The sequence below is a fragment of the Spermophilus citellus genome, assembly GCF_964194105.1.
Source record: "Spermophilus citellus genome assembly, chromosome: 9".
In the NCBI taxonomy this organism is placed as follows: Eukaryota; Metazoa; Chordata; class Mammalia; order Rodentia; family Sciuridae; genus Spermophilus; species Spermophilus citellus.
The window spans coordinates 57,644,548-57,669,951 of NC_138191.1; the positions used below are offsets into that span (position 1 = coordinate 57,644,548).

General features: G+C 39.0%; 2 protein-coding genes across 2 annotated transcripts; both read left to right on the forward strand.

Moving 5' to 3' along the window:
* The first annotated feature begins 1,798 nt into the window (after positions 1-1,798).
* Positions 1,799-12,610, forward strand: DNTTIP2 (deoxynucleotidyltransferase terminal interacting protein 2). The gene is given in 8 exon segments (XM_081305330.1): positions 1,799-2,032; positions 2,034-2,144; positions 3,110-4,713; positions 6,134-6,272; positions 7,966-8,061; positions 9,596-9,760; positions 11,309-11,418; positions 12,364-12,610. Coding segments are annotated over 8 exon segments (2,538 nt in total). The 5' UTR covers positions 1,799-1,813; the 3' UTR covers positions 12,458-12,610.
* A 6,820-nt stretch (positions 12,611-19,430) lies between these two features.
* On the forward strand, positions 19,431-22,317 carry LOC308655504 (uncharacterized protein; the record flags this gene model as incomplete). Its single annotated transcript, XM_081305598.1, has 2 exons — positions 19,431-20,864; positions 21,676-22,317. The coding sequence occupies exons 1-2, from the start codon at positions 20,445-20,447 to the stop codon at positions 22,315-22,317; spliced, it is 1,062 nt and encodes a 353-aa protein (XP_081161724.1). The 5' UTR covers positions 19,431-20,444.
* Positions 22,318-25,404: the final 3,087 nt, after the last annotated feature.

Below are 25,404 nucleotides of genomic sequence, written 5' to 3' on the forward strand. Positions count from 1 at the left end.
TCTGTTTGCCGTTTTTAAATATACTTTTACTGAATAATGAAGCAGTTTATATGTAAACACAAATTCAATGAGAACACCTTCAAAAGCTTATTACCAGAAAGGGAACTGCTCCTGTTGGGACAAGAGTAGGTAATGTTGGGAAGGTCATATTTGATTAGAGACTAAAAGTTGCCCAACTCCCCTAAATACATCAGAATATGACTGTATATAGTTGCACTGCCCCAAAAGTGGTTCCTTAGCAATAACTAAATGTGTAAAGTGACAGATGATTTTGGTGTGTCTGTTGATTCATATTAAGATGGTTTTATGATAAGTATGATTCAGCTCTTCTCCCCATTTCTTTGCTCACTGTTCATTCTTGTATTCTATTCCTCCAAGTTCACTTTTTAAAAATGTTCTTGGCAATTCTTTCACCAAAGGTCTTTGGGCAGTAAACTCTGTAGGTCCTGTTTGTCTGAAAACGTCTTTATTTTTATTCAATCATCAGTAATCATTTGACATTGTAAAATTCTAAATGCCCAGATACTTTTCCTTAGCATCTTGAAAACAGTATTCCATTAAATTCCAAGATACAGACTTTTTTTGTTTATCTATATGCGGTGCTGAGAATGGAACCCAGTGCCTCACACTTTAAAGCAAGCACCCTACCACTGAGCCACAATCCCAGCCCCAGGATATATACTCTTGCTGGTGAAAATATGGATTTCCTTCCCAAGCAGTAATCTTTCCTTCCTCTAGTTACTTTTTTAAAAGTTGGAAATTTCATTTTATGTGTATGGAATTATAGGAAAGAAGAAAATTAAAACTGGCTGCAAAGCCTTGCAATAAAAAATTAATCAGAACATTGACAAATTATTTTACATGAAAGAAATCCAGACGTAAGCTGTTGAGAGAGCTGATGTGGTGGCTCAAGTTGTCAGGAACTCATGATTTTTCATTTTCACTCAGAGTAACTCTGAAGCCCAGCTGTGTCCTCCGGGCATGGAATTGCTGCTAGATAAAAACCAGTGAACACAACTCTCCAGGAATTTTTTTTTTTAAAGGAATATAAGAAGTCAGGAAGGTTCTCCTCTAAAACTATCCCTAAAGAACTAGATTTTATATTTTTATATTTATATTTATTTATATATTTTTATATTTATATTGACCAAAACTCGGTTAGCATACTTGTCTTCAAGGGAGGCTGAAAGGGAGCAATTTAGCTAGGAGGCAATGTATTATTCACTGAAATGTGTGTGCTGTGAATTTTAAAGAAACCGTGGTTTTCTATTATAAAGAAGTGGACCACGGAGAATAGATTTTAATAAAGCATTCTTTTCTCCCCTACAACAATAACTCCCGTTTACTTCCTCAATCCCTTTGTACCATCTCTAACATAATTCTAGTTCTCTACTCTTAATATTAAAAGAAAGACAAACAAAAACCTTAATTCTGGTCATTCTCTACCTTTCACTGAAAAAGAAAAAGACAACAAAAACTTTTATCCCTCTCCTTTACAATTTCTTTCATATTATTTTCTGCTTATTCCCAATCCTGAAGCACCACATCACTTTTTATATAGCTTCCTAACCAGTCTCCCAGTTCCTGGGACATCCTCGTCCCAGCCATGTCGTTATTTATTTATAATTAACATCACAACACAAAAGTACATTACTGAAAAAAAGTACAAATAAGGCAAACATCTTCCTTTGGCCACACTCTTGGTGACATCAAGGCCTTTGTAATTACTGAACGAATGGAAAATTAGGTAAATGATGCGATCTTCCAACTCGTTCCTGTAAAAAGGGAGACAAAGGCCCTCTTGTCATTGCAGATGTCGCGTCCTCGGGGAGTCGGCCAGCAGAAGGCTGATCTGTCTTCCGGGGCCGTAACGAGAACACTAAAATCCGAGTTTGGAAATCCCAACCCGGCCAGAACCCGGCCAAAGTCCGGTCAGAGCCCGGGGCAAAGGCCAAGTAAGAGATCTCGCGAGCTCCGGGATCATCTGGGAAAACAAATGAGGCGCTTCTCTGACGCGTTTCCGGGCCGCAGGGGCGGAGTCAAGCCGCGGTGGACGCCGGGGAGCCGAGAAAATGGTGGTCACCAGGTCTGCACGTTCTCGGGCCAGGATCCGAGATACATCGCCTGAAAGTTCCCAGCAGAAGGTAGGAGATCCCAAGTCTCCTCTGTTTCTCCTCTCCGCTCCACAGAGTAGCGCTTAGGCAGGTGGGGCGGCGCGAAGGGCCGCTGGAGAAGGCACGAGCTTTCACAGTGCTGCGGTAAACCAAGGCTCTGCTCCTGCCCTGTCATGTGAACTGGTTAGTCCTCACCACGGTCTTTTAAGGTAGTTCTTAGTAGTTAAGGAAAAGGTTAGTTAACTTCCCCTGTGTTGTTCAGCGACTTCATGCAGACACAGAGATTAAACCTTTTAAGATTGTTAACGCCACTGTATCAAGGAAGACTAATTTCAGTCACGGTGTGCGAACATCACTTAGTGGGACTGGAGAAAAGGACATCGTTTTCACTTGGGGAGGCTGGCAATGGCCCATCACACAACTCCAATGACGTGTAGAGGTTGTGGTGACGCCGCCTGGTGGCTCTCCTCTGCCACATTCTTCGTTTCCTGCAGCGAAGGGAACTGAGCGGCAATTCTCTTTAGTCTGTCAAAGCAAGGGCAGCGACTAGTTCACTAGTGTGTACCTAAATACCTTTTTTGCTGAGAGTACTTGCTCTCGTCCCTTATGTATGGATCGAAATGCTTATTTTTCTTTGGAGAAAATTTTTTCTTTATTCGGTTATTTTTTTTCTTTGCAAAGTCAGATCCAGGTCCAGGTGAGGCACATAAGGCAAATAAAGGGTCAGATCTAGCATTTAGCTTTTTTTTTTTTTTAAATCATGGGTTTTGCTTTTTGTGATAATTTTGCCTACTGGATTTTTTTAAATATTTTTTTTTTTTTAGTTGTAGATGAACACACAGTATCTCTCTATTTTTTTATGGTGTTGAGGATCGCACACATGTGAGTCAATCGCTTTACCACTAAGCTACAGCCCCAGCCGCCTATTGGATTTTTATAGTGCCCTCCTTGTCCCAACCCTGCCTAAATTATAACTTACTTTCTTTGGGTTGCAGAGTTCTGCTGAAGGGATTCCAGAAAACAGGAAGGAATGTGGATCTGATGGCCAAAGTATTGCTGAATCACTGCAAACTGCTGGGGAAAAAAGTTCAGTCCCTAGAACTTCTAAAAGCAAAAAGAGGAAGAGTGGATCTGCAGACTCACAAGCAAAGATAACTAAACCATCTACTGATGGAGAGAACTCTGAAGAAGAGTCAAATTATTCATCTGTGTCTGAGGTCCAGGAGCCTATTCTAAGAATAACTAGGAGAAGGCAGATCATAATTCCACTCACCCCAGTGACTCCTATTAGGAAAAGGCAGACAATAACTCCAATAAATGAGCCTCTTACTGAAGACGTTGTCTCTGAAGCAGAATCTCATGCTTCAGGTGTTTCTAGAGTTGTTACTTCCACAGAAGTAACAAGAAGAATCAGAAGTAAGGCTAAATCTGAAGTAAGAGATCTAAGCCAACAATCAAATGCAGAAACTAAAGCTAATACTGAGTCGTGTTCCTACAGTTCAATCTCTGAAATTACACCTAAGAGAAAAACCAGAAATGTGTATAGGAAATTAAAGCTAGAAACTGAGAAGAAGGATACAAAGATTGTACCAGGAAATGAAAACCAAATCATAGATACACCTGTGAATTCAAAGGATGCAGATACCATTCAGGATTCTCAGTTACCAGCAGGATTTCCTTCTCAGACAAATAAACCAAATTTCTGTAATAATGAAATTTATGATGACTTTAATGATGATCCATTCCACAGAAATTCAGACAAAGTACTAACAATGCAAAAACATCAACATCTTAATGTAAGTGAGGAAAAACATACCAATGTTGCATCTCTCAGAGAAACAATATCTCTTAAAGAGGACAATGAAATAATAGATGAGGGAAAAGAAATTAATGGGAAAGGTTCTCAGCTGAGTCCTTCTGAACTTCAGGACAGGAGTCTTCAACCATTAGTGTCCCAGAAACTTTCAACTCCCCAAAAGAAAACCACATCAGAACAATCAGATCTGAACTGTGAGACTATAATGAAATCATTAGCAAAAACATTTGCAGTTGTGGAAGTGAACAGATGGAGTGAAGAGATAAACAGTACCATAAAAACAAGTGACATAACAAAGTTCAGTGATGATAATGAAGAGTCTGCTAGAGTAGATGTCAGTGAAGACAACAGCAAAATGAGTGAAAACCTAGAATGTGATACCAAACTCTGCAAGTCTGAACTCAACACTTCTCAGGAGGTGAGTGATTCTGTTTTATTAGTTCTTAGCAGTGATGAAAGCCAGCAATCTGAAAACTATGAAAGTGATGAGGACACTCTGTGTTTTGTTGAAAATAGTGGCCAAAATGAGTCATTAAGTGAAGACTCTGGAAATACATCATGCAAAAATGCACTGTTTGTAATTGATACAACTCCTGGATTGAGTGCTGAGAAAAATTTTTATTTGGAAGAGGAAGACAAAGCAAGTGAAGTTGCCATTGAAGAAGAAAAAGAGGAGGAGGAGGAAGATGATGAAAACAGTGAAGAACTATCAGATAATGACAGAAATGAAGATGATGAGTGTAGTGATGAAGACGACTTACTGAATAATACAAAATCTAAACTGTAAGTTTTTACCCTTATGTTTTAAAAGTAGATGTTGATGTATTTGTCAGATGATTAATTTACCATAAAAATATGCAATATTAGAAAACATGAAATTGAGAAAATTACTGCCTTTAGTTCATTATGGAAGTGCTCTTCTATCTAGCATTTCTCTCATCTTTGTGAGTACCTTTGACAGACATACTTCTCAGTGACTAAGTGTTCCTTTTGATGATATATTAGAAATCATCTGTTAAGATTTTTCTGTGATTTTATTTTGTGAGTAATATAAAGGGGAGAAAAAAAGTTACTTTTTTCTCCTTACATGTCCATTGTAAAGAAATTGAAAAATATAGAAAAGTATGAGAAAAATAATCATCTCTAGTCCCATCCATTATCCACTAAAAGGGTCTAATGTTTGGGGTTATTTCTTTAGTTTCTATATTCCTGTTTTAAACTTATTTTTTTTCCTGGTCATAGGCTGGTGGTAGTGTTATCCACTAGAAATGCCAGCAGCCTTCTAGGGCTATGTATATTAACAGATGCATAGGCTTTGCTATAAACCAACCAAGTCAGGCTATGACATCAGGCTTAGGCATGTTTAGTTTTTTTAAAAAACCAGTCTTCCCCCATATTAGTTCTGATATACATTCAGGGTTGAGAATTGCTGCCAAGATACTGCAATAGAATGACTTCACTTTCCAGCACAGACTGATTATGTTTTGAACACTCAGTTTATATGAATAATCAGGAAAGAAAATGACTCTCTAAGTCCAAGTGTACTTACCTATAAGAACCCTCTGATCATACAAAGTAGAAATTCTCTTCATATAAATATAGCCCAGACAAGATGCAGAAAATTCTAATTGGTAGGTTTGAGGCATGACATTTAACTTTTAAAAAGCTCTTGTGAGATAGATGTTTATTACCATTTCATACTCAGTACCAGATACCTTTAGTTACTGAGGGAAGAATTCTAGGTTTTTATAACTTGGAAGTTCAGAGTAGAAGGCCTTTTCCCAATATGTACATTTATTAACTAACTCTCTTTGCCTTTATATGAAGTTAAGCTGAATTGGTAGGAATATTTCCTCCTCCTCTTTCTGTAATTCTTCCTTATCTAATCTCTATGAAATATATTGGCATATTATATAGCCTAATCCTTTTTCCTCCCACTTCCATACAGGAGATCGAACCCGGAGGCACTTTACAGCTGATCTACATTCCCAGCCTCTTTATATTTTGAGACATTCTCACTAAGTTGCTGGGGCTAGCCCTGAACTTTCAATACTGCTGCACTCTACTGATGGCCTAATACTTTTTTTAAAAAATTTGGGGAAAAAGTTTGGATGTGTTCCCAAAAGCATTGTTCATCCTAGAATTGGATGTACTAGATTTAAAATGTAACTACTTCATCTTTAAGTGATCATTTCTCTTTCAGTCTGAAATTGACAAGTAGCAGCATAGATCCTGGTCTGAGTATCAAGCAGTTGGGTGGTGTGTATATTAATATCAACGCAGACAAACTACAGTCTAACAAGAGAACCCTAACACAGATCAAGGAGAAGAAGAAAAATGAGGTAAATTATTTGAAATGTCTGCCTTGTTTTAGAAGTGTCATTTCTAGAAATGCTTAGTTCTTGGTAAAAGACCAATTTTCCCATGGTAAAACCACTTTGGCCTAATCAGTTCTATTTTCCCATCTTGCTAGAAGAGTCATTTCTTTTTAAGACAAAATCCCACCTATAAAAGGTGATGCTTGAAAAGTAAATTTAAGATCAGTATTTCTTTTCTTGCATCCACCAGTTATAATCCCAGAGTGTTTTGTTTTGTTTCTTGTTATATTTTTATTTCTTAACTGTTCTGGAAAAATGTTAAAAATTGCCAGTTTCTCCATTTGAGAACTACTGTCCTAGCCTGCTGCCCTCACCTTGGGCTGCGGGTAGGGGGAATGCTTATTTACATACAAAGATTAGACATACAATTTTAGAAGGAATTATTATTAAGATAATCTTACCTAAACCTTTAGCTTTGGCCAACAACTTGCACTGCTTTCTTCTAAATCTGTATTTTCTATCCTTGATGCTTCTTTTAACTTCAGACTTTTGAGTGTAGATATCTATTCATTTCAATGCACTCAGGACTTGACTTCACTAATTCTTCTCTTTCTCTTCCTGGCCTAAACTAGCTTCTCCTTTTGTATTCTGTGTGCTGATTAATGACACCAAAGTCTCTTTCCCTTTTGCATTTAATCACCAGGCCCTTGCAATGGTGCCTTCCTTCTTTTTGAGCCCATCAACAAGTAGTACAGACCTTTATTTCTCACCTGAGATACTCTAGCAATCTCCTTATTGGTCTTGCTTTCTTTTTGTTCTTTAAGTCATCCTGAAAACTTTTAGATTTCTCTTTGTAAAATCACAAATCTGCTTAAGTAAGTATTCTCTTGCCTAAGTCTTTCAGAGGTTTCTCAGAGCCTTCAAAATGCTTTGTTTTTGCCATTGAAGAATACTGAAATTTTCTGCTCTTTCTAAACCAATACAGAGTTCACAGCCATGGGAAACATACTTGGATTCCCCCAGTCCTTATTTTTACCTCTTGCATCTGTAACACCCAGTACAAATCTGATTTGTTTATGCAAGGTTTCCTAATCTCAGCACTGTTGCTGTTTTGAGCTGCATGATTCTTTGTTGTGGGATGATCTATTGTGCATTGAAGGATTGTTAGCCACATCTCTGACTTCTATCCACTAGATGCTAGTAGCATTCTCTCTCCCTTCACTACCAAAAATGTAACATTGCCAGTTTCTCCATTTGAGAACTACTGTCCTGGACCCTATTATAGGCTTTAACATATATCAAGCTCTTAGCTGTTAAGTAATTGTTGTAATTTCTTTCTGAATGATGGAAAAGCCTAGAATGCTACCGTACCAGCCCAAAATTATAAGCCTGGACCCAAATTAGGTAATTGACTATTAGTAATTTCTTAATCAGTAATTTCAAATGGCATTGCCAGATTAATGCTTGAGCTATATTCCTGTAAAAAAAATTTGAGGGCTAAGGATCACTTTTACTTTCTTACACTAAGAAACATACTAACTACCCTGTAGCTCTTTTTAATCACATTGTTTTATGAGAATATTTTAATTATCCTAAGCAAGTAACAAAAAATACAGATTTTTAGGAACAGATTACCAAATTTGATGGCACAAAATTTTAAAATATAAGTTCAAAATGTTGCAAAATTATGTGAAAATACAATTTTGTATTTTTATAGCTTCTGCAGAAAGCCATCATTACACCTGATTTTGAAAAAAACTATGGTGTCCCACCATATAGTGAATCAAAACGTCAACTTCAGAAAAAACGCAGGGTAAGTACAGTGACTTTAACTTAGAATGTTTGTGTGTTTGTACCTTCAGATTATATAACATGTTTGTACAATTAAAGTTAAACCTAGGTGTATATGTGTATATATGTATTTTTTAAAATTATTTTGATATCTAAGGGCCATAAAATAACATTTCATAGACACATTTAATATTAATTTACACATCTCTGCAGCTACAATGGTATACACAGATATAGCTTTTTAAAAATATACCTTAAGGACAGTAGTAGCCAACATATAGGTTCACTGTCTATATCTATTAGCTTTTGGGGGTGGCGATGGGGGATACCAAAGTTTGAACCCAAGGGTACTTAATAATCACCAAGCCACAGCCCTTTTCCATATTTTATTAGTGACAGGGTCTCGCTAAGTTTCTGAGGCTGAATTTGAGCTTGAGATCCTCCTGCCTCAGCCTCCCGAGTCACTAGGATTACAGACGTGTGCCAGTGCACTCAGCTTCTCGTAGTTTTTAGAAACTGTTTTACCAAAGGCTAGAAGCTCTCTGTTGCACTTTTAAAGGAAACTAATAAGCATAAAAGTTCCCTAGGGAACTTTGAGGATGGGACACCAGTAATGTCACTAATATGGGGTACCTTGACAGATTATAGGCACCATATGAATATTTGTTGTATGAATGAAACAAAACTGATTAATTACTAGGAATTTTCAAAAGAATAGAATTTTTCTTTTATTTTAGAAATCATACAAATTTCTGGACTAGTTTGCAGTGAGTGGCTCTCTGAGACACGTAGGTAACTGATGTTAACATTTGGTTACGATGGCATCTGCCTGTAATCCAGCTATTTGGGAGGCTGAGCGGAAAACTCCAAGTTTGAGGCTAGCCTGAGCAACTTAGTGAGACCCTGTCTGAAAATAAAAAGTGCTGGGGATCTAGCTCAGTGCTTGACCCTGGGTATAATCCCCTGTATTTCCCCAAAAAGTGGGGAAGGATCAACATTTACACATAAGCTCCAGACATGAAAATGTTTTTATGTATTGTCACTTACAAGGATTATTTTAAGTAAAAATTGAAGGTGTGGGGGCTGGGGATGTGGCTCAAGCAGTAACACACTCGCCTGGCATGTGCAGGGCGCTGGGTTCGATCCTCAGCACCACATAAAAATAACAATGTTGTGTTCACCAAAAACTAAAAAAAATAAATATTAAAAACCTCTCTCTCTCTTTTAAAAAAAAAAAAATTGAAGGTGTGTGATTCTCCCAGCAAGTCATCAGTTACTTGCTGAGATAAAAAATAGATTTTAAGGAGGATTCATTTCTGACTCTGGTAATGCAATGCCTGATTTCCTAAAAAAAAAAAAAAAAAAAAAAAAAAGAAGAAGTCTCTCTTTCTGATTTTACTTAATTCCTTTTATGAAGGTGATTCTGGAGATGAATGCTTTCTATAAAGAAACTTTTCTATTCACAAAGTTTTCTATTTGTATAATTTTAGGGGAAATGAACATACTCATAGTTTTATTTAAAGTTATGATGTTTATTTTTGAAATTTCAACTTTAGAAAGAGCGACAAAAAACAGCAGGTGATGGCTGGTTTGGTATGAAAGCTCCAGAATTGACAGATGAACTGAAAAATGATCTCAGAGCACTGAAGATGAGAGCAAGCATGGACCCAAAAAGATTCTACAAGAAAAATGATAGAGATGGCTTCCCTAAGTATTTCCAGGTATGAACAAACAGAATACTGGTATAGTCCATAGATTTTAGTTTGGATAGTATAGTCATCTTTTCACTCCTAAAACAGACGAATGTTTGTAATGTGTATATCTGACATTTGGACCATATCTGCTTAGGCCAGATAATGTCCTAAACATAATTCAGATAACAACCATCTTGTATTGGGTTCCCAGGTAGAGAGACGTTGTTAAATATGATAGGTGGATTTCCAGGTTAACTTTCTAAATGGAACTTACTAAATTTAAGGGTTAACGTAAGTGTAAAAAGAATGCTAGCCTAAGAGCAAGAGACCATGCATGACGGAGCAAATTCCCCCAGCAAATTCTGAAAAGTCATTAAAAATTTGGTTTTCAAAGCATTCTCAGATGAAACTCCAATTGATTTATCCTTAAAGTTTTCATTCTTGATTACTTTTTGTCACTCATCAGGATTATATAATAGTCTTTGGTCTCCCAAGTTTTGCTCTATCTTACAATCCATCTTCCAAATGTAGCCAGTTATACATGTATTCTTTAAGCTTGGCACATACCTGTAATCCCAGCAACTTGGTAGGCTGAAGCAGAAGGATTGCAAGATCAAAGCCAGCCTGTGCAACTTAGCAAGACCTTGAGTCAGTAAAAAGGGTTGGGGATATAGCTCAATGGTAGAGCACTCCTGGGTTCCTTCCCCAGTACAACAACAAAAAAAAATTTTGTTCATTTTACAACTCTGCTAAGAAGTTTTTGTGACCCTTTTATTTGGTTCTTTATAATCTGCACTCAAACCAGTAAACCAACTCTTCTTTTTGTCATAGCCCTCTTAAGCTCATACAAGCTCAGCTACTCAGTCCCTTTCTCAGAATGTGTACATACCAGTATTTAATTCTACCTATATAAATCCAAGCTAAAATTACATCCTTTTGTCTTCTTTTCTTCCTTTTGGTCAGAATTTGTCAGTGTTCAAAGCTTCTGTAATATTTTGTTCAGTGTCTATTATGTTATGCTTTAATTCTTCAGTTTTCTGTTTTGATATTCTTTAAAACTGGAACCTTGCTAAGGACTAAATGTTTTTCTTTGTTTCCTCAACCTATCACAGTGCCTGGCACACAGTAGGCATTCTGTAATTTTAGTCAGTTGAATGAACAAATGCAGAGCAGTTACTAAGGCAGTATTTATGATAGTCTAGGAGATCAGGTAGGTCTGTATATGGAACTTGTATTTGAATTGGAAAACGAGCAGTTTATTAACTTCTACTTTTCTCCTTTTATCATTCATTGTGAATTTAACTGTACTGTTAGTACTATGTATATAAAAGAAATTTTGGATCTACTATTTACTCTGTCATTAGTAACATCACTGTGCTCATAGGTGATTTATTTTAGCTTAAAAAAAAGTCAAGACAAACTTTAATACTGTTATAAGATAAGCTCGTGATTTACACTCCTTTTTGTAAATATACTTTGTTCAAACTACACTGAAATATGGAATAAACAGTGGCATTTAGGCATTGTATGACTTAATCAGGTTTTGTATGACTTATTTCATTCAATTGTTCATAGGTTGGAACCATTGTTGACAATCCAGCTGATTTCTACCATTCACGAATTCCCAAGAAGCAAAGGAAAAGAACTATTGTGGAAGAACTGCTGGCTGATTCTGAATTCAGAAGGTAATGAATTTTTATATTTCATCTTGTAACATCTATGCATTTCTTTAAAATATGCAGAAATCTATAAAATTTCAGTTAATTATAAAATATTAACTCATTTAAAATAACCCTCATATATAAACATGAATATATACTTTCATGAAAATAACAAAAGCAATTTAGTGCATATCTCTTTAATGTCTGGCATAATTAAAGACAATCAGAAACCAAGCATGGTATCATATCCCTATAACCCCAGGGACTTGGGAGGCTGAGGGAGGAGGATCACAAGTTCAAGGCCAGACTCAGCAACTTAGCAAGGCCCTAAGTAACTTAGACCCCGTCTCAAAATAAAAAAGGACTGGGGATGTGGCTCAGTGGTTAAGTGCCCCCCCCCCCCCCCCGGGTTTGATCCCTGGTACTCAAAACAAAAAAGACAGAGCCTCACATCTGTTTCTGCAGATACCACACATCATGTAGCATCTAGGAAACTCTACTGTATACTGAGGAGAGAATGAGGGCAAAGGACAATTACTGCCTTAGTATTCTTGTAAAAAATAGTCTTTACTGAATGGATCTGTTGAAGGGGTCTTCAGATCACACTTTGAAAACCATTAGTATGTTTTCTAAAGTTCTAGGAAATATGTACCAGTCATATTTGTTTTTTCAGATAAGTGTAAACTTTTGTTTTACTTGTTCTTTTTGCATTTTTATCTCCATTTATGTCCTGTGTTTAACATTGTCATGGGTCTTTAGCAAGTTGTGTGAGGGCAGAGGCTATAGCTGTCTGTCCACTGCTCTATCCTTAGTTCTCAGTGTGGCTCGTGACATGTGATGGCAACTTACTGATAAACAGGAAAAGTGCAAAAAATCTTGAGATTTGAAACCCCTTACAAAATGTTATATTAACTACTAATATCTGATGTGTTATTCTTTAGAAAACCTGGGTTTGTTTTTTCTTTCCAGATATAACCGAAGGAAGTACTCAGAGATCATGGCTGAAAAAGCAGCAAATGCAGCAGGAAAAAAGTTCCGTAAGAAGAAGAAATTCCGCAATTAAGACTCACCAACTGTACCACAATCTTTTATGTCACCTCTTTATTTGTTAAATGTGTTTTAAAAACTAACACCATCATGTAACCATCATATTTATATAGACTGGCTCTATTTAGGGATTTTTGTTTGGAAATAAAGCTGGTTAACAGAGAATCCATCACATGTCCCTTGAAATAAAAATAGGTATGGCTACAAAAGATCCATCCAGGCTTAGACTGCTGAAGGGGAAAAGAACCTCATCCATTGTAAGATAATTAACATTTTTTATTAAGTTTTCAGTGCTTGGTTATTTAAAGAAAATTACAGATATTTAGGAAGTACAAAGTTTGCTAATATGTTCAAAACTTTAAAGAGATCAAAGATGTATAAATAATACTATAATTACTATGTAATTTTGCATCTATCTATATATACATACATATATTTATATATATATATCATGTATGAGACTCTGGGTTTTGATCCTCAGCACTGAAAAAAATTATTATAAGGAATTAAAACTATAAATTTTAATTTGTATATGTAGCTTTTTCATGTCAAATGTGAGCTTCATAAATTTATTTTAAATCTTCAGAGCAAAGTAAAGAATGGTATCTAAAAATATCATTGTTTGTTAAGGTCAGAAAAAGAGACTAAAAAGGGTACTTTCTCTTAAGATCCTGGTCTATGCTGTGTGCAGTGGTTTATGCCTATAATCCCAGAAGCTTTGGAAGCTGAGGCAGAACGATTGCAAGTCCAAAGCCAGTCTCAGCAATTTAGAGAGGCCCTAAGTAACTCAGCAAGACCCTGTCTCTAAATAAAATAACAACAACAAAAAAAAAAAATGTCCTGGGATGTGGCTTAGTGGTTAAGTGCCACTAGGTTCAACAATAACAACAAAAAAGATTCCTGTTCTACAAATAATCTGCATACCTCAATTTACGATGGGATTATGTCCTTACAAACCCATTTTAAGTTGAAAATATAAACTGAAAATGCATTTAATATGTCTTATATACCAAGCATAACAATAGCTTACTGTAAGTGTACTCAGAATACTCAGCCTGCTATTAAGCAAAGTCATTTAGTAGAAAGACTATTTTATAATGGAATATAGAATACCTCATAATTTGCTGACTATCTTGAATCCAAAAGATGCTGGCAACAGGACACTAGACTTACCAGTTGTTTACTCTTGTGAGTACATGGCTGACTGGGAGTGGTGGCTCACTACCGTTGCCTAGCATCTAGAGAGTATCACTAGCCCAGGAAAAGATCAAAATTCAAAGTATGGTTTCCACTGGATGCAAACTACTTTCTCACCATGATAATGTCAAAAAAATCATGTCAAATCATCTGTATTTGAATAATGAATTAATTTTATTTTTCACTTTTTAAGCAAAGAAACAGGTTTTAGTGACTTTGGCTTGTCACTAAACTGGGTTCACGTACTAGAAATGTTAGCTTAATGAATAACAAAGTCTAATAAAAGCATTATAAAGAGTATAAAGGTATGCTCCAGTAGGGTGTGCTGATGGAAAGGAGGACAATCAAGTTTAATTCCAACCCTAGACCTATTTCCTGAGCTCCCTTATGTTTTTCTTCTCTCCACATTTACCTTCCTTAAATTCTTTCCTTCCTGCATTCTTTCATTCTGTAAACACGTTTTGAGAGCCTGCTCTGTGCTTGGTATTGTATTATATCCAGCTGCCAACTGTACATCTCTAGGGTGTTTCATGCAGACCGAAAAACTCATCACATGCGAATCTGAACTAATTTTCTTCTCAAACCCACTTCTTTGTTCTCCCATTGATTATTTCAGGACATTCATCTGCTGAAGAACTGGTAGATTCTAACTACTTCCATTCTCTCCTTTTTATCCATTAATTCATCCAGGCCCATTAATTTGGACTCCCTTGAAAAACAGCTCTGGTTTGTACACTCAGCTTTGTCCCCAGGCCACCTCCCTACTTCCAGCCTTCATTTTCCCTCCTCGTTGGCTACCATGGCCCCTCAACTGGTCTCCAGGACTCCAGTCTTATACTATTCTGGGGCCCATAATCTATACTGCAGCCAGAGGGATGATACAAAACACACATCTAATCATACTGGATTCCAGCTAAAAGCATCTCAGTGGTTTCCCACTGCCTCTAGGTAAAGACCACACTCTTAAGATGGTGCGTAAGACCTTCAGAATATGGTCTCTGCTGGAATCAATCTAAAGAGACATTTTGTTTTTCCATCCGTAATAGGAGGAGCTCCTATAGATAGATGTTTAACGGACTTGAAAATGATCTAGAAATAGACACATGCTTTTTTCCTTCATCATCATCAGGATTGTTTTAACTCTTTTTTAAAATTAATTTTTATACTACAAGGATAAAAAAGGGGACATTATGAAAAAGCCTCAAACATTATACCCAAGTCTACAATGAAAAAGGTGGTCCCATGCCAGGTACAGTGGCACATGCCTATAATCCCAGTGGCTCTGGAGTCTGAGGCAGGAGAAGCATGAGTTCAAAGCCAACCTCAGCAATTTAACAAGGCCCTGTACAACTTAGCGAGACCCTATCTCAAATAAAATATAAAAAAGGACTGAGTATATATGGGTCAGTGGTTAAGTGCCCCTGGTACCAGGGGAAAAAAAAAAAAAAAAAGACGGACTTCTTTCATACTACTGTCCCCTCCTGACTTAGTGCTCTAAAGTAACCACTATATCCCTCCAGATCTTCCATGCACACACAAACATAAATTCATAAACATACTAGTGTTATTATCAGCATTGTTTGACATAAATGGAGACTTAGTAAAAATACTCATTTTCACATCAGCTTTTTAAATATAATCCTGAATAATTTTTCCATAGCAACCTATAAATTCATTTTTTCAAGGTCATTTTTTCATCAGTCTACCATAGTTTCTTCAAAAAGACCACCACTGATAGCTAGGTCATTTCCAGTTTGAAGCCATTACAAACAGTGCTGCATTTTGCTGTTGTATGGCAGATAATTAAATGCCAATCTTTCTAAATATATAGCAATTGCAAACATTAAAATATTAAAAATATATATGTACCACAACCATGGGGGATTCATTTCAGATCTATAAAAAGAGCTGAGTATTTGAAAAAATCATAATAAATGACACAGATTAGTTCCAAAGATTAACAGGGATTTTCTTTTTTTTTTTTTTTTTTTTTTTTTGGTACTAGGAACTGAACCTAAGGTCACTTAATACTGAGCCACATCCCCATCCCTTTTTATTTTTTATTTTGAGACAGGGTCTCCATAAGTTGCTTAGTGACTCACTGAATTGCTGAGGCTGGCCTTGAACTTGTGATCCTCCTGTCTCAGCCTCCAGAGTCACTGGGATTACAAGTGTGCACCACCAAATCCAGTGGGGGATATCTCTCTCTCTCTCTCTCTCTCTCTCTCTCTCTCTCTCTCTCTCTCTCTCTGTCTTCAAATATCTTTTATTGGAAGGCCATGCATTGCCCTCATTTATTGTACTTCAAATCACTGTACAGTTATTTTTGTGGAAACACTGCCTGCATTTTCTAGTACAAAAAAAATAACTAAAAATTGTTTCAGGAATGCAGAGAAATACCAATGGGATCTTACTAATGTGATAAAATCTATGCGTATGTGAGTGCATGTGTGTTTGCACTTGCACACCAATCTCAGAAGCCAGCATCATGTTTACTGGAAAAGCATTCCTTTAATGAGCAGAAGCATGTCAAGGAAGTTCATTATCAACGTTATCATAAATAATTACTTAACACTGTATGGACACACCAGCTGATTCTATTATAAGAGAAACAATGTGAGGCATAAAACTTAGAAAGGAGAAAATAAAACCATCGTAATTTGTGGATAGAATATTTCCAGAAAACAAATTAGTCAACTGAAAAACTATTTTTTTCATTTTTTAAATAAAGATATAATTCACCATAAAATTCATACCTTTAAGAAGTGTACAATTCAGTGAATTTTCATATATTCTAAATTATGCAACTACCAAACTATTTCCAGAACATTCTCATGACCCCAAAATTAAACCCCATATACATTATTGGTCACTTCACGTTTCCCCACCCCAAGCCCTGGTGATGACTAACTCCTATGAATTTGCCTAATTTGGACATTTCATTAAAAAGGAATCATATAATATGTGGTCATTTGTGACTAGATTCTTTTACTTAGTATAATGTTTTCAAGGTTTATGTAACATGAATCAGCACTTCATTCCTTTTGATTGCAGAATAATATTCCACCAGAAAGATACACTACATCTTGTTCATCCATTGATCAGCTGGTGGACATTGGGTTATTTCTATTCCTGGCTATTAAAAACAATGCTACTAATGACATTCCTGTGCAAATTTTTGTGTGGACATATGTTTTAAATTCTATTGGGTATATACTTAGGAATGGATTGACACAATAACAAGGTAACTGTAATGTTTAACTTTTTGAGGAATTACCAAACTGTTTAAAAATAGACTGCATCATTTTACATATCCACTAGCGATATATAAGGGTTTCAATGCTTCTCAAGATTTGTATAATCTTTCTTTTTTTAATGAATTTACTTATTTGTTCTGGTTTGTTATATATGACAGTGGAATGCATTTCAATTCATAGTACACAAATAGAGCACAATTTTTCATTTCTCTGGTTGTACACAATGTACACATACCATTTGTGTCATCATACATGTACCTAGGGTAATGATGTCCATCTCATTCCACCATCTCTCCTATCCCTCTGCCCCCTCTCTTCCTCTCCCTCTGCTTTGCCCTATCCAGAGTTCCTTCATTCATCCCAAGCTCCTCCTCCCACCCCCATTATGGATCAGCATCCACTTATCAGAGGAAACATTTGGCCTCTAGGTTTTTGGGATTGGCTAACTTCTCTTAGCATTATATTCTCCAACTTCATCCATTTACCTGCAAATGCCATGATTTTATTCTTTTTTAATGCTGAGTAATATTCCTTGTGTATAGATACCACAGTTTCCTTATCCATCCATCTATTGAAGGGCATCTAGATTGGTTCCACAGTTTATCTATTGTGAGTTGTACTGCTATGAACATTGATGTGGCTGCCTCACTGTAGTATGCTGTTTTTAAGTCCTTGGGGTATAAACGGAGTAGTGGGATAGCTTAGTCAGATGCCGTTCCAAGTCTTCTAAGGAATCTCCATACTGCTTTCCAGATTGGGTGTACCAATTTGCAGTCCCACCAGCAATGTAAGAGTGTAACTTTCCCACATCCTCACCACCAATTATTGTTGCTTATATTCTTAATAACTGCCATTTGTCTTTCTTAATATAACCATCCTAGTGGGTGTGAAGTGGTATCACATCATGGTTTGAAATGAAAAACTATTTTAAATAGTAATAAAATAATCCAATAAGATGATTGAATATAAAATTATTTTTTAAAACACCAAATGTTTTCTTATATATAAAAACAACAACCTGTTAAAGAATATAATGAAAGAAAATATCCCAACAAAAGCTATAAACTAAATTGGGTTTAGTGGCACACGCTTGTAATCCCAGCAACTCAGGAGGTTGAAGCAAAAGGATCCCATATTTGAGGCCTGGATAACATATCAAGACCCTGTCTCAAGAAATATAGGACTAGGGTGGTGGCTGGGGGATGTAGCTCAGTGGAAAAGTACTTCTGGATTCAATCTCCATTATCAAAACAAACAAACAAAAAAGGATAAGAGTACAGTTAACCAAAAAAAGTCAAGAACTAGATGAAGGAAAACTGACACTAAAGTGCCCAGGAGGGCTGAATAAATAAAATGGCATACTTTTCTCCCTCCCAAAGTTCTTACAGACAAAGATTCAACATCCTAATTAGTTCAATTCTCCTTATATTGATGCACAGTATGACTTCAACAATAATATCTCCTACTCACTATAATTAAAGCTCATGTGAGAAAAATAACACAGAATTGAGGGTTTACCTATAGACCTTGGTGTCCTGGGTTCCCATTCAGGCTTATAGCTTATCAGCTATGTATCCTTGAACAATTACTTTATATTAAGTATTACAATTATTCTAAATAAAACTAGACAGAAAGATCTTTTTTAAAGGGGATAAGAGAGGACTGATTCTACTAGATTTTAAAGTGAATTTAAAAATTTAGATCAGTGAAATAATCCAAAAGCCCAAATTCATGTGGGAATTTAGAAAAATAATGAAAGTGGTATTTTGAATTAGTTAGAGCCTGCCACAGTGGCAGACATCTATAATTCCAGTGACTAGGAAGGCTGAGGACCCCAAATTTGAGGCCAGCCTCAGCAAGACATTAGCAAGACCCTATCTCAAAGTCAAAACTAAAAAGGGATGGGGATATAGCTCACTGATAGAGTATCCCTGAGTTCTAACCCCAGTACTGGAAAAAATAAAATTGATGTAATAAAGGAGGAGGGTTCATCATCAGTGATTATCTGGAACAAAACTCCCACTTCACCCTTTACAGAAAAATACTGGATTAAGCAAATATTTAAAAACAAAACATAAAAACAGGGCTGGGGCTGTAGCTCAGTGGTAGAACACTTCCCTAGCATGTGTGAGGCACTGGGTTCAATTTTCAGCACCACATATAAATAAATAAAATAAAGGTCCATCAACATCTAAAAAAAAACCATAAAAATAAAACCATTAAAAGGACAGCATTTAATAATCTGAGTGTAGTATGACCTTCAAATATAGACGTCGGAAAAGACTAATAAATTCAAATATATACATTTCTGCAAGACAGATAAACAAGATAAATATCAGAAGCAAAATCAGTAGATGAAAAGAAATACTGGAACATACCACAAAGGGCTCTTTTCCTTAATGTGTAAAGAACTCCTACAAAGTAATTTAAAAAATTACTTTCTTGCCAGGTATGGTGGTGCATGCCTGTAATCCCAGGCTCAGAAGACTGAGGTAGGAGGATTACAAATTCAAAGCCAGCCTCGGTAACTTATGGAGACCCTGTTTAAAAAAAAAATTTTTTTTAAAGGGGGGGTTGGTGACATGGCTCAGAGGTTAAGCACGCCTGGTTCAATCCCTGGTACCAAAAAAAAAAAAAAAAAAAGGCACATCTCAAGAACAGAAAACACAAATTATCCTTGTATGAAAAGATGCTTAGTTTAAGCATAACAAAAGACCTGAGTTAAAACTACAACTAGAAACCATTTTTCGCCTGTTTGATAACATGGTGTGCGGGGGAAACAGGCATTCTCACTTAGCATTGCTGGGAGAAAAATGGGTATAATCTCTATGAGGGCAATGTGCCAATAACTATTAAGGAATACACCGACTGCAAATGCAGAACAAATCTTTGGGCCAACAATTCAGCTTCCTAGGAACCTATCCTAAAGACATTCTTGCACTTGTTTACAATTAAATAAGGATGTTCACTGAAGCATTGTATACAATAGGAAAATAACCGACACCTAAATATTCAAGTATTAATGACTTAAATCTTTATGATGCACAAAGAACAAGGCAGCCCTACATGTATTAAGTGAAATAAGTATAGTCTACTATTAAATGCTTTAAGGACGCATGTCACATATATCAATAACAACCAACAGAATGACCATACATACAAAAAGAGCGGACATGTCCCTGAAATACATACGGATCTACTTCCAAGAAAACGTTATTACTAACGGCTCGTGCAGCAAGGTTGGATGTAGGAATAACAAAGATGTTTACTTCTCCCTGTACCTTTTCTCTCTTTGATAATTTTGGATTTTTTTAAATCTTTTGCATGAATAGCCTGTTTCATTGTGGTAATGAGTTTTCAAATCTCCATTCGTTCCTTGTTTTATTCGCCTTTAGGGAGGTGGAATCTTAACCTTGGGCAAAGCTCAAGTCCGAAAAACCCGTACAAGTGAGTAGTAGTAATTCCTGCCCGGAGAAGCCGAGGGGCACAGTGGGCCTCGGAAACGGGCGGACGCTACAAACACGGAGCGGGAGGGCGGTTTCATCCAAAATGCGGGTGCCGGAGCCCCGCCTCAGCTCCCCTCAACTGGAGTCCCAGAGGGGCGCCCAGAAATCTATGTTTTTGACAGGATCCCGCTCGGGATTCCGGGGCGTGCGGATTTCGAAGCTCTCGGAGCGGGATAGAAACCGCACAACGACGGGTTTTCTCGCCCCTCTCTCCTGGCTACTGTCGCGCTCCGGCCACGGGGGTGTCCGCCACGACCGAAGGCCTCGCCTGGCTGTGGCCTCCCTCCGCTCCGCTGTCCGGCTCCGCTGTCCGGGCCGCTCTCCCCGGGCCCTGGATTGGCCTCTGGGCCGGGCCGAGGCTGCAGAGCGGTGCCAGCGCGCGACCCCGCGAGCCGCTGAAGGCGAAAGGGCTGCAGGAACCGCACGCAGAGCGGAGAGAGCAGAGTCTGGGAAGCAAATTAAGGTGTTTAGGAAAAAAGAAAGGATGGTGGGCGGGGGGGAAAAAAACCCACGACTCCGCCGGGACTCGAACCCGGAACCTTTGAATGCCTTCAGCCTCTAGAAGTCCAATGCGCTATCCATTGCGCCACGGAGCCACCTGTTGGAGTCTCCGCGCATCTGCGCTGTTAAACCAGAGGCGACGGCCCCGCGCCCTCCCCACTGCCCCTTTTGGTCGTCTGTGTCGCTGGAGCGGGACTGCCGCACCCAGACTACGGCCAGCTTGAACAGCCGCCCCAAACCTGGGCGCCCGGCTTTCTCGGCCGGTGCCCGTCGCGAGAACGGCGAGCCGGGCAAGCGAAGGGCGGCCGCCGTCCGCCGGTCCTAACGGGTGGGGGTGAGGGCAGCCTGAACGAGTCTCGGCCCGCCCCGGGCAAGCCGCACAAATCTCGGTCGCGCCCTTTCCTCCCGGCCCCCTTCTTGCCCCCAGCGTCCCCACCTACCAGGTCTCTCCCGCGGCCGCTCCAGCCCGGCCGGGGCCGCGGAGAGGCAGGCCCTGGCCGGCCGTTGAGTCGGGCCGGTGACGCCAGGCACTTACGTCGCACCTGGGAGCGGTGATGCCCAGCGGCCGCCCCCCGGGCTGTGAGGCGCAGGCAGCGACCCCTCTCGGGCCCCGGCTCTTCCCTCGCCGCCAGCGGCCAGGACTTGCCGAGGCGCGCAGGGACCGTAGCGACGTCTGTGTGCGTGCTTATGCGTGTTTTTTTTTTTTTTTTTTTTTTTTTTTTTGCGCGGGGTTCGGAAAAAAGGGGGTTTGGGTTGCATTTCGCTCCCCACAGGCCCACAGCCGAATTTCTGAGGTATCCGGGCTCTGGTGGACTGAGGGGGGGCGACGCGCCCCACGCCGCAGCATCCGAGAATCCTCCGAAAGCTCATTCCAGCGCCAGCAGCTACCTCCAAGAGTGCCGCGCAGCCGCCCGGAGCTCTCGCACCCGGGACACGCAGCTGAGTGGGCGGCAGCCCGAGTACGGTCGCGCGCGTGGGAGCTCGGGGAGCAGGCGTGTGCTGGCGCGTGCGGCCGGAGGGCGCGCTCCCGAGCGCGCTCGCGGGGTTTCCCGGGGATCCCGGGCGGCGGAGATTCGCTGAGAGCCTGGCGCCGCTGCTCAGAAGGGCGCAATCGTCACAAAATGACAGGGGTACCTTGGGCTGGGGGCAGGGAGCGGGCTTTCGGTGCCCCACTAATCCGCATCCGCACGACCCGGGAGCCACTCAAAGTAGGTGATCTAAATAAAAGCACTGAGGTTGCTATGCAACTGCCGCTGCCAGACAAGACCCCTGGCTCCCCTGCTCCAATCAGCGTGCCTCTCTCCGGGCCCCGCCTACGTAGGAATCTCGGGGCTGCCGAGGGGCGCGCTCGGCAGGCTGGTCTGAGTCTTCTATTCCCAAACCTGGATCAACCCTGGCCCACCCTGTATTCCTGAGCTCCCCCACCCCCACCCCGCCCGGCGTCAACAGGCATATAAGCAGTCTCTGTCGGTGTACCTAAGCGAGGAAGAGAATTCCCAGGAGTCTAGTGTAGTGGGGATCTTTACATTTTTAGAGAGGCAACTGCCATCAAACCCCTTTATAAAGAAGAGAAACTGCAGTTAAAAGAAGTTAAATGACTCACGTAGGGACACCCAGCTAGTGAGTGTGGAGAATTATGAAGAGTCAAATTTTATTCTATTTGCGGTCTAATGTGTTAGCTTTCACAGTTTGTGGGTGCTGACAGCACATGTTGATCAGAGATGAAAGTACAGCAAAAGCAGTAGCCAGAGCATCAGCATCTTTATGTTGGTTTTTTGAACCCCGGTTCTCACAGGAACAAAGCATATGGGCCCCCGTTGCGTGTTTGCACACAAAATGGTTTCCATTATAAGAGAGGAATGCTGAGCTTGGGGACCCACTATGTTATGGTGAGCAGTAAGCAAGCCTGTTCTTTGTTCCACCAGGAGACATTACCTCATCCTTCAAGATTGCTCACTGCAAACACAACCCTGAGAAATGACCCAAGGAAAGAGTGATCAGTCTTGCATTCTTGGCACACCCCACAAGAACGTGCAAGAATACTATAATGGTGAATTGCCTCTGCAAACATTAAGTGGTAGAGCCCTAACTGATGCCAGGCCTATTTCATTCCACCCTGATGTAAACAGTTTCTTGACAAGTATTGTATGCATAAAATTGGTAAGCTCCTGTAAAATTAATAGAATGAATTTCTTTGCATTACACGCTGGAGGAATTCTCACATGGGCAAAAAAAAATGACCCTTAAAAAAGAATTCTGCTCTAAGTCATATTTATTTAAACAAATCTTTATTGAACTCTGCAACATGCCAGGCTCTTGTGACATCTCAGGATCCTGGTTCTCAGGAACTGGTTTTCACAGCTCAAAAGGAGGAAGAGATGCCCAGTGTCCCTATGGGAAAACCATACAGAGGGATTCTGCTTGAGGCATTAGAGTCAAAGCTCAAATTTTGAGAAATCATTAACATGATTAAATAACAATTCAGACTCACATACAAAAATTCTTGGAAAGGGGAATTGGGAAGGAAACTACATGCCAAGGGAAAATGTGCATGTGCCTAATTCCACTTCATGAATCAAACAAAGAATTTTAGATATTTGATTTCTTGCACTAGCTGAGATCAAAGTCCCTGGTCTATGTCATGGAAAATACACACACACAAACACACACACATACAGAGTTAGCAGAGAATGTGTTAAAAACCAGGCTTTTGTGAAGCATCCTGTGAGCAATCAGGTTGTGCTTTTTAAACCTTACAATTAGAAGACTGGGAAAGTCACGGCAGCACAAATATTAGGTAGTCCTCTGATAATAACCGGTTTATAATGAGTGTGGCTTTAGAGATAGCAATGTTAGAATGTTAAAAGAATGGAAATGCATTTTAGTTGCCATCTAGGGAGAAAGATCAAGTCGGTTTTGAGTTCCCATTTCATAAAAGAAGAGCTTGACTTTTCTAAGCAAGAGAGTCTATGCTACCTGAACCAAGAATTCTTCAAGGAAAAAAAGCAACCTCTTACATTCTGCCGGCAGAGGGAGCCAAAGCATGGGTTATAACTATCTCCACAGCACTGATCTCTACCCTTGTGCAACTTGAGATCCCTAGACAGGAAAACCCTAAATTAAACACTACTTCTAACACCTCTGGGGGCCTGAGGTAACATTTTTCATGTTTGTACAGCAGAATTATTTTAAAATTGTTGTATTGTTCTATTTTTGGAGCTTGGAAGCCATTTCAGCCTTCCCCTGAAGCTCTAGAAATCTACTATATTTCTAACAATTTTCACCAACTTTGCCTTGCTCAAGAGTAAGGTTGGCAGAGTACTCATTTAATTCAGTTCAATGAGTATTTAGGGATGCTACAGTTAGGCCTACTGTGGGAAATAGAGTAGAAGTTTAAAACATAATTCTTTCCTTCAAGGACGCTCCAGATTCCCTGAGAGAAATATGACCTATGAATATGAGAAGTATGCAAATAATGCAAGATAATGTATTTTAAAAGTAGCAAAATATTGACATCCCTACAAGAAAATTTTTTGAGTTTGCAATCTCAAAGAATAAACATACACTACTATAGTAATTATGAAACATATTCTGAAATAAAATTTTAAAGGATGAGATTTTTAGAAAACTAAAACAAAATCTTTGATAGTTGGAATTAAGATTACAGGCTGTGGAATTCAACTCCTGGTGTTTAAATCTTGGCCCTGCCTCTTCTCTGATTCTTCTTTTCTTCATCTGAAAAATCATAAAGTTATTATAAGGATTGTAGGAGTTAATCCTCCTGAGAATTTATCTGCACCTTGGCACCCTTGGCACAAAGTAAATTTGTAACATCTGCTTGCTATTATTATTAGCAAGCATTTCTCAATAAAGAAATCCCATATCCTTCAGAAACAAATCAAGTTCTGATACAGTATCAGCTAAATTTGTTGCAACTCCAGTTATGTTCTCTGCCTCTCAACCTTACTCCTACGCAACTGTACACATTATGTTTGTTACCAAACAGAACATTTAGTTTCTCCACCTAAAAACATCCAGCTCTAGTTTCAAAACTTTCTGACTTTTTTTGTTGGTGGTGGTTTTTCAAACATTATTTAGTTCTTGACATATCATATTTCACACTTTGATTCAAGTGGGTTATGAACTCCCATTTTTACCCCGTATACAGATTGCAGAATCACATCAGTTACACTTCCATTGATTTACATATTGCCATACTAGTGTCTGTTGTATTCTGCTGCCTTTCCTATCCTCTACAATCCCCCTCCCCTTCCATCCCCTTCCCTCTTCTCTCTCTACCCCCTCTACTGTAATTCATTTCTCCCCCTTGTATTATTTTTCCCTTTCCCCTCACTTCCTCTTGTATGAAATTTTGTATAACCCTGAGGGTCTCCTTCCATTTCCATGCAATTTCCCTTCTCTCTCGCTTTCCCTCCCACCTCTCATCCCTGTTTAATGTTAATCTTCTTCTCATGCTCTTCGTCCCTACTCTGTTCTTAGTT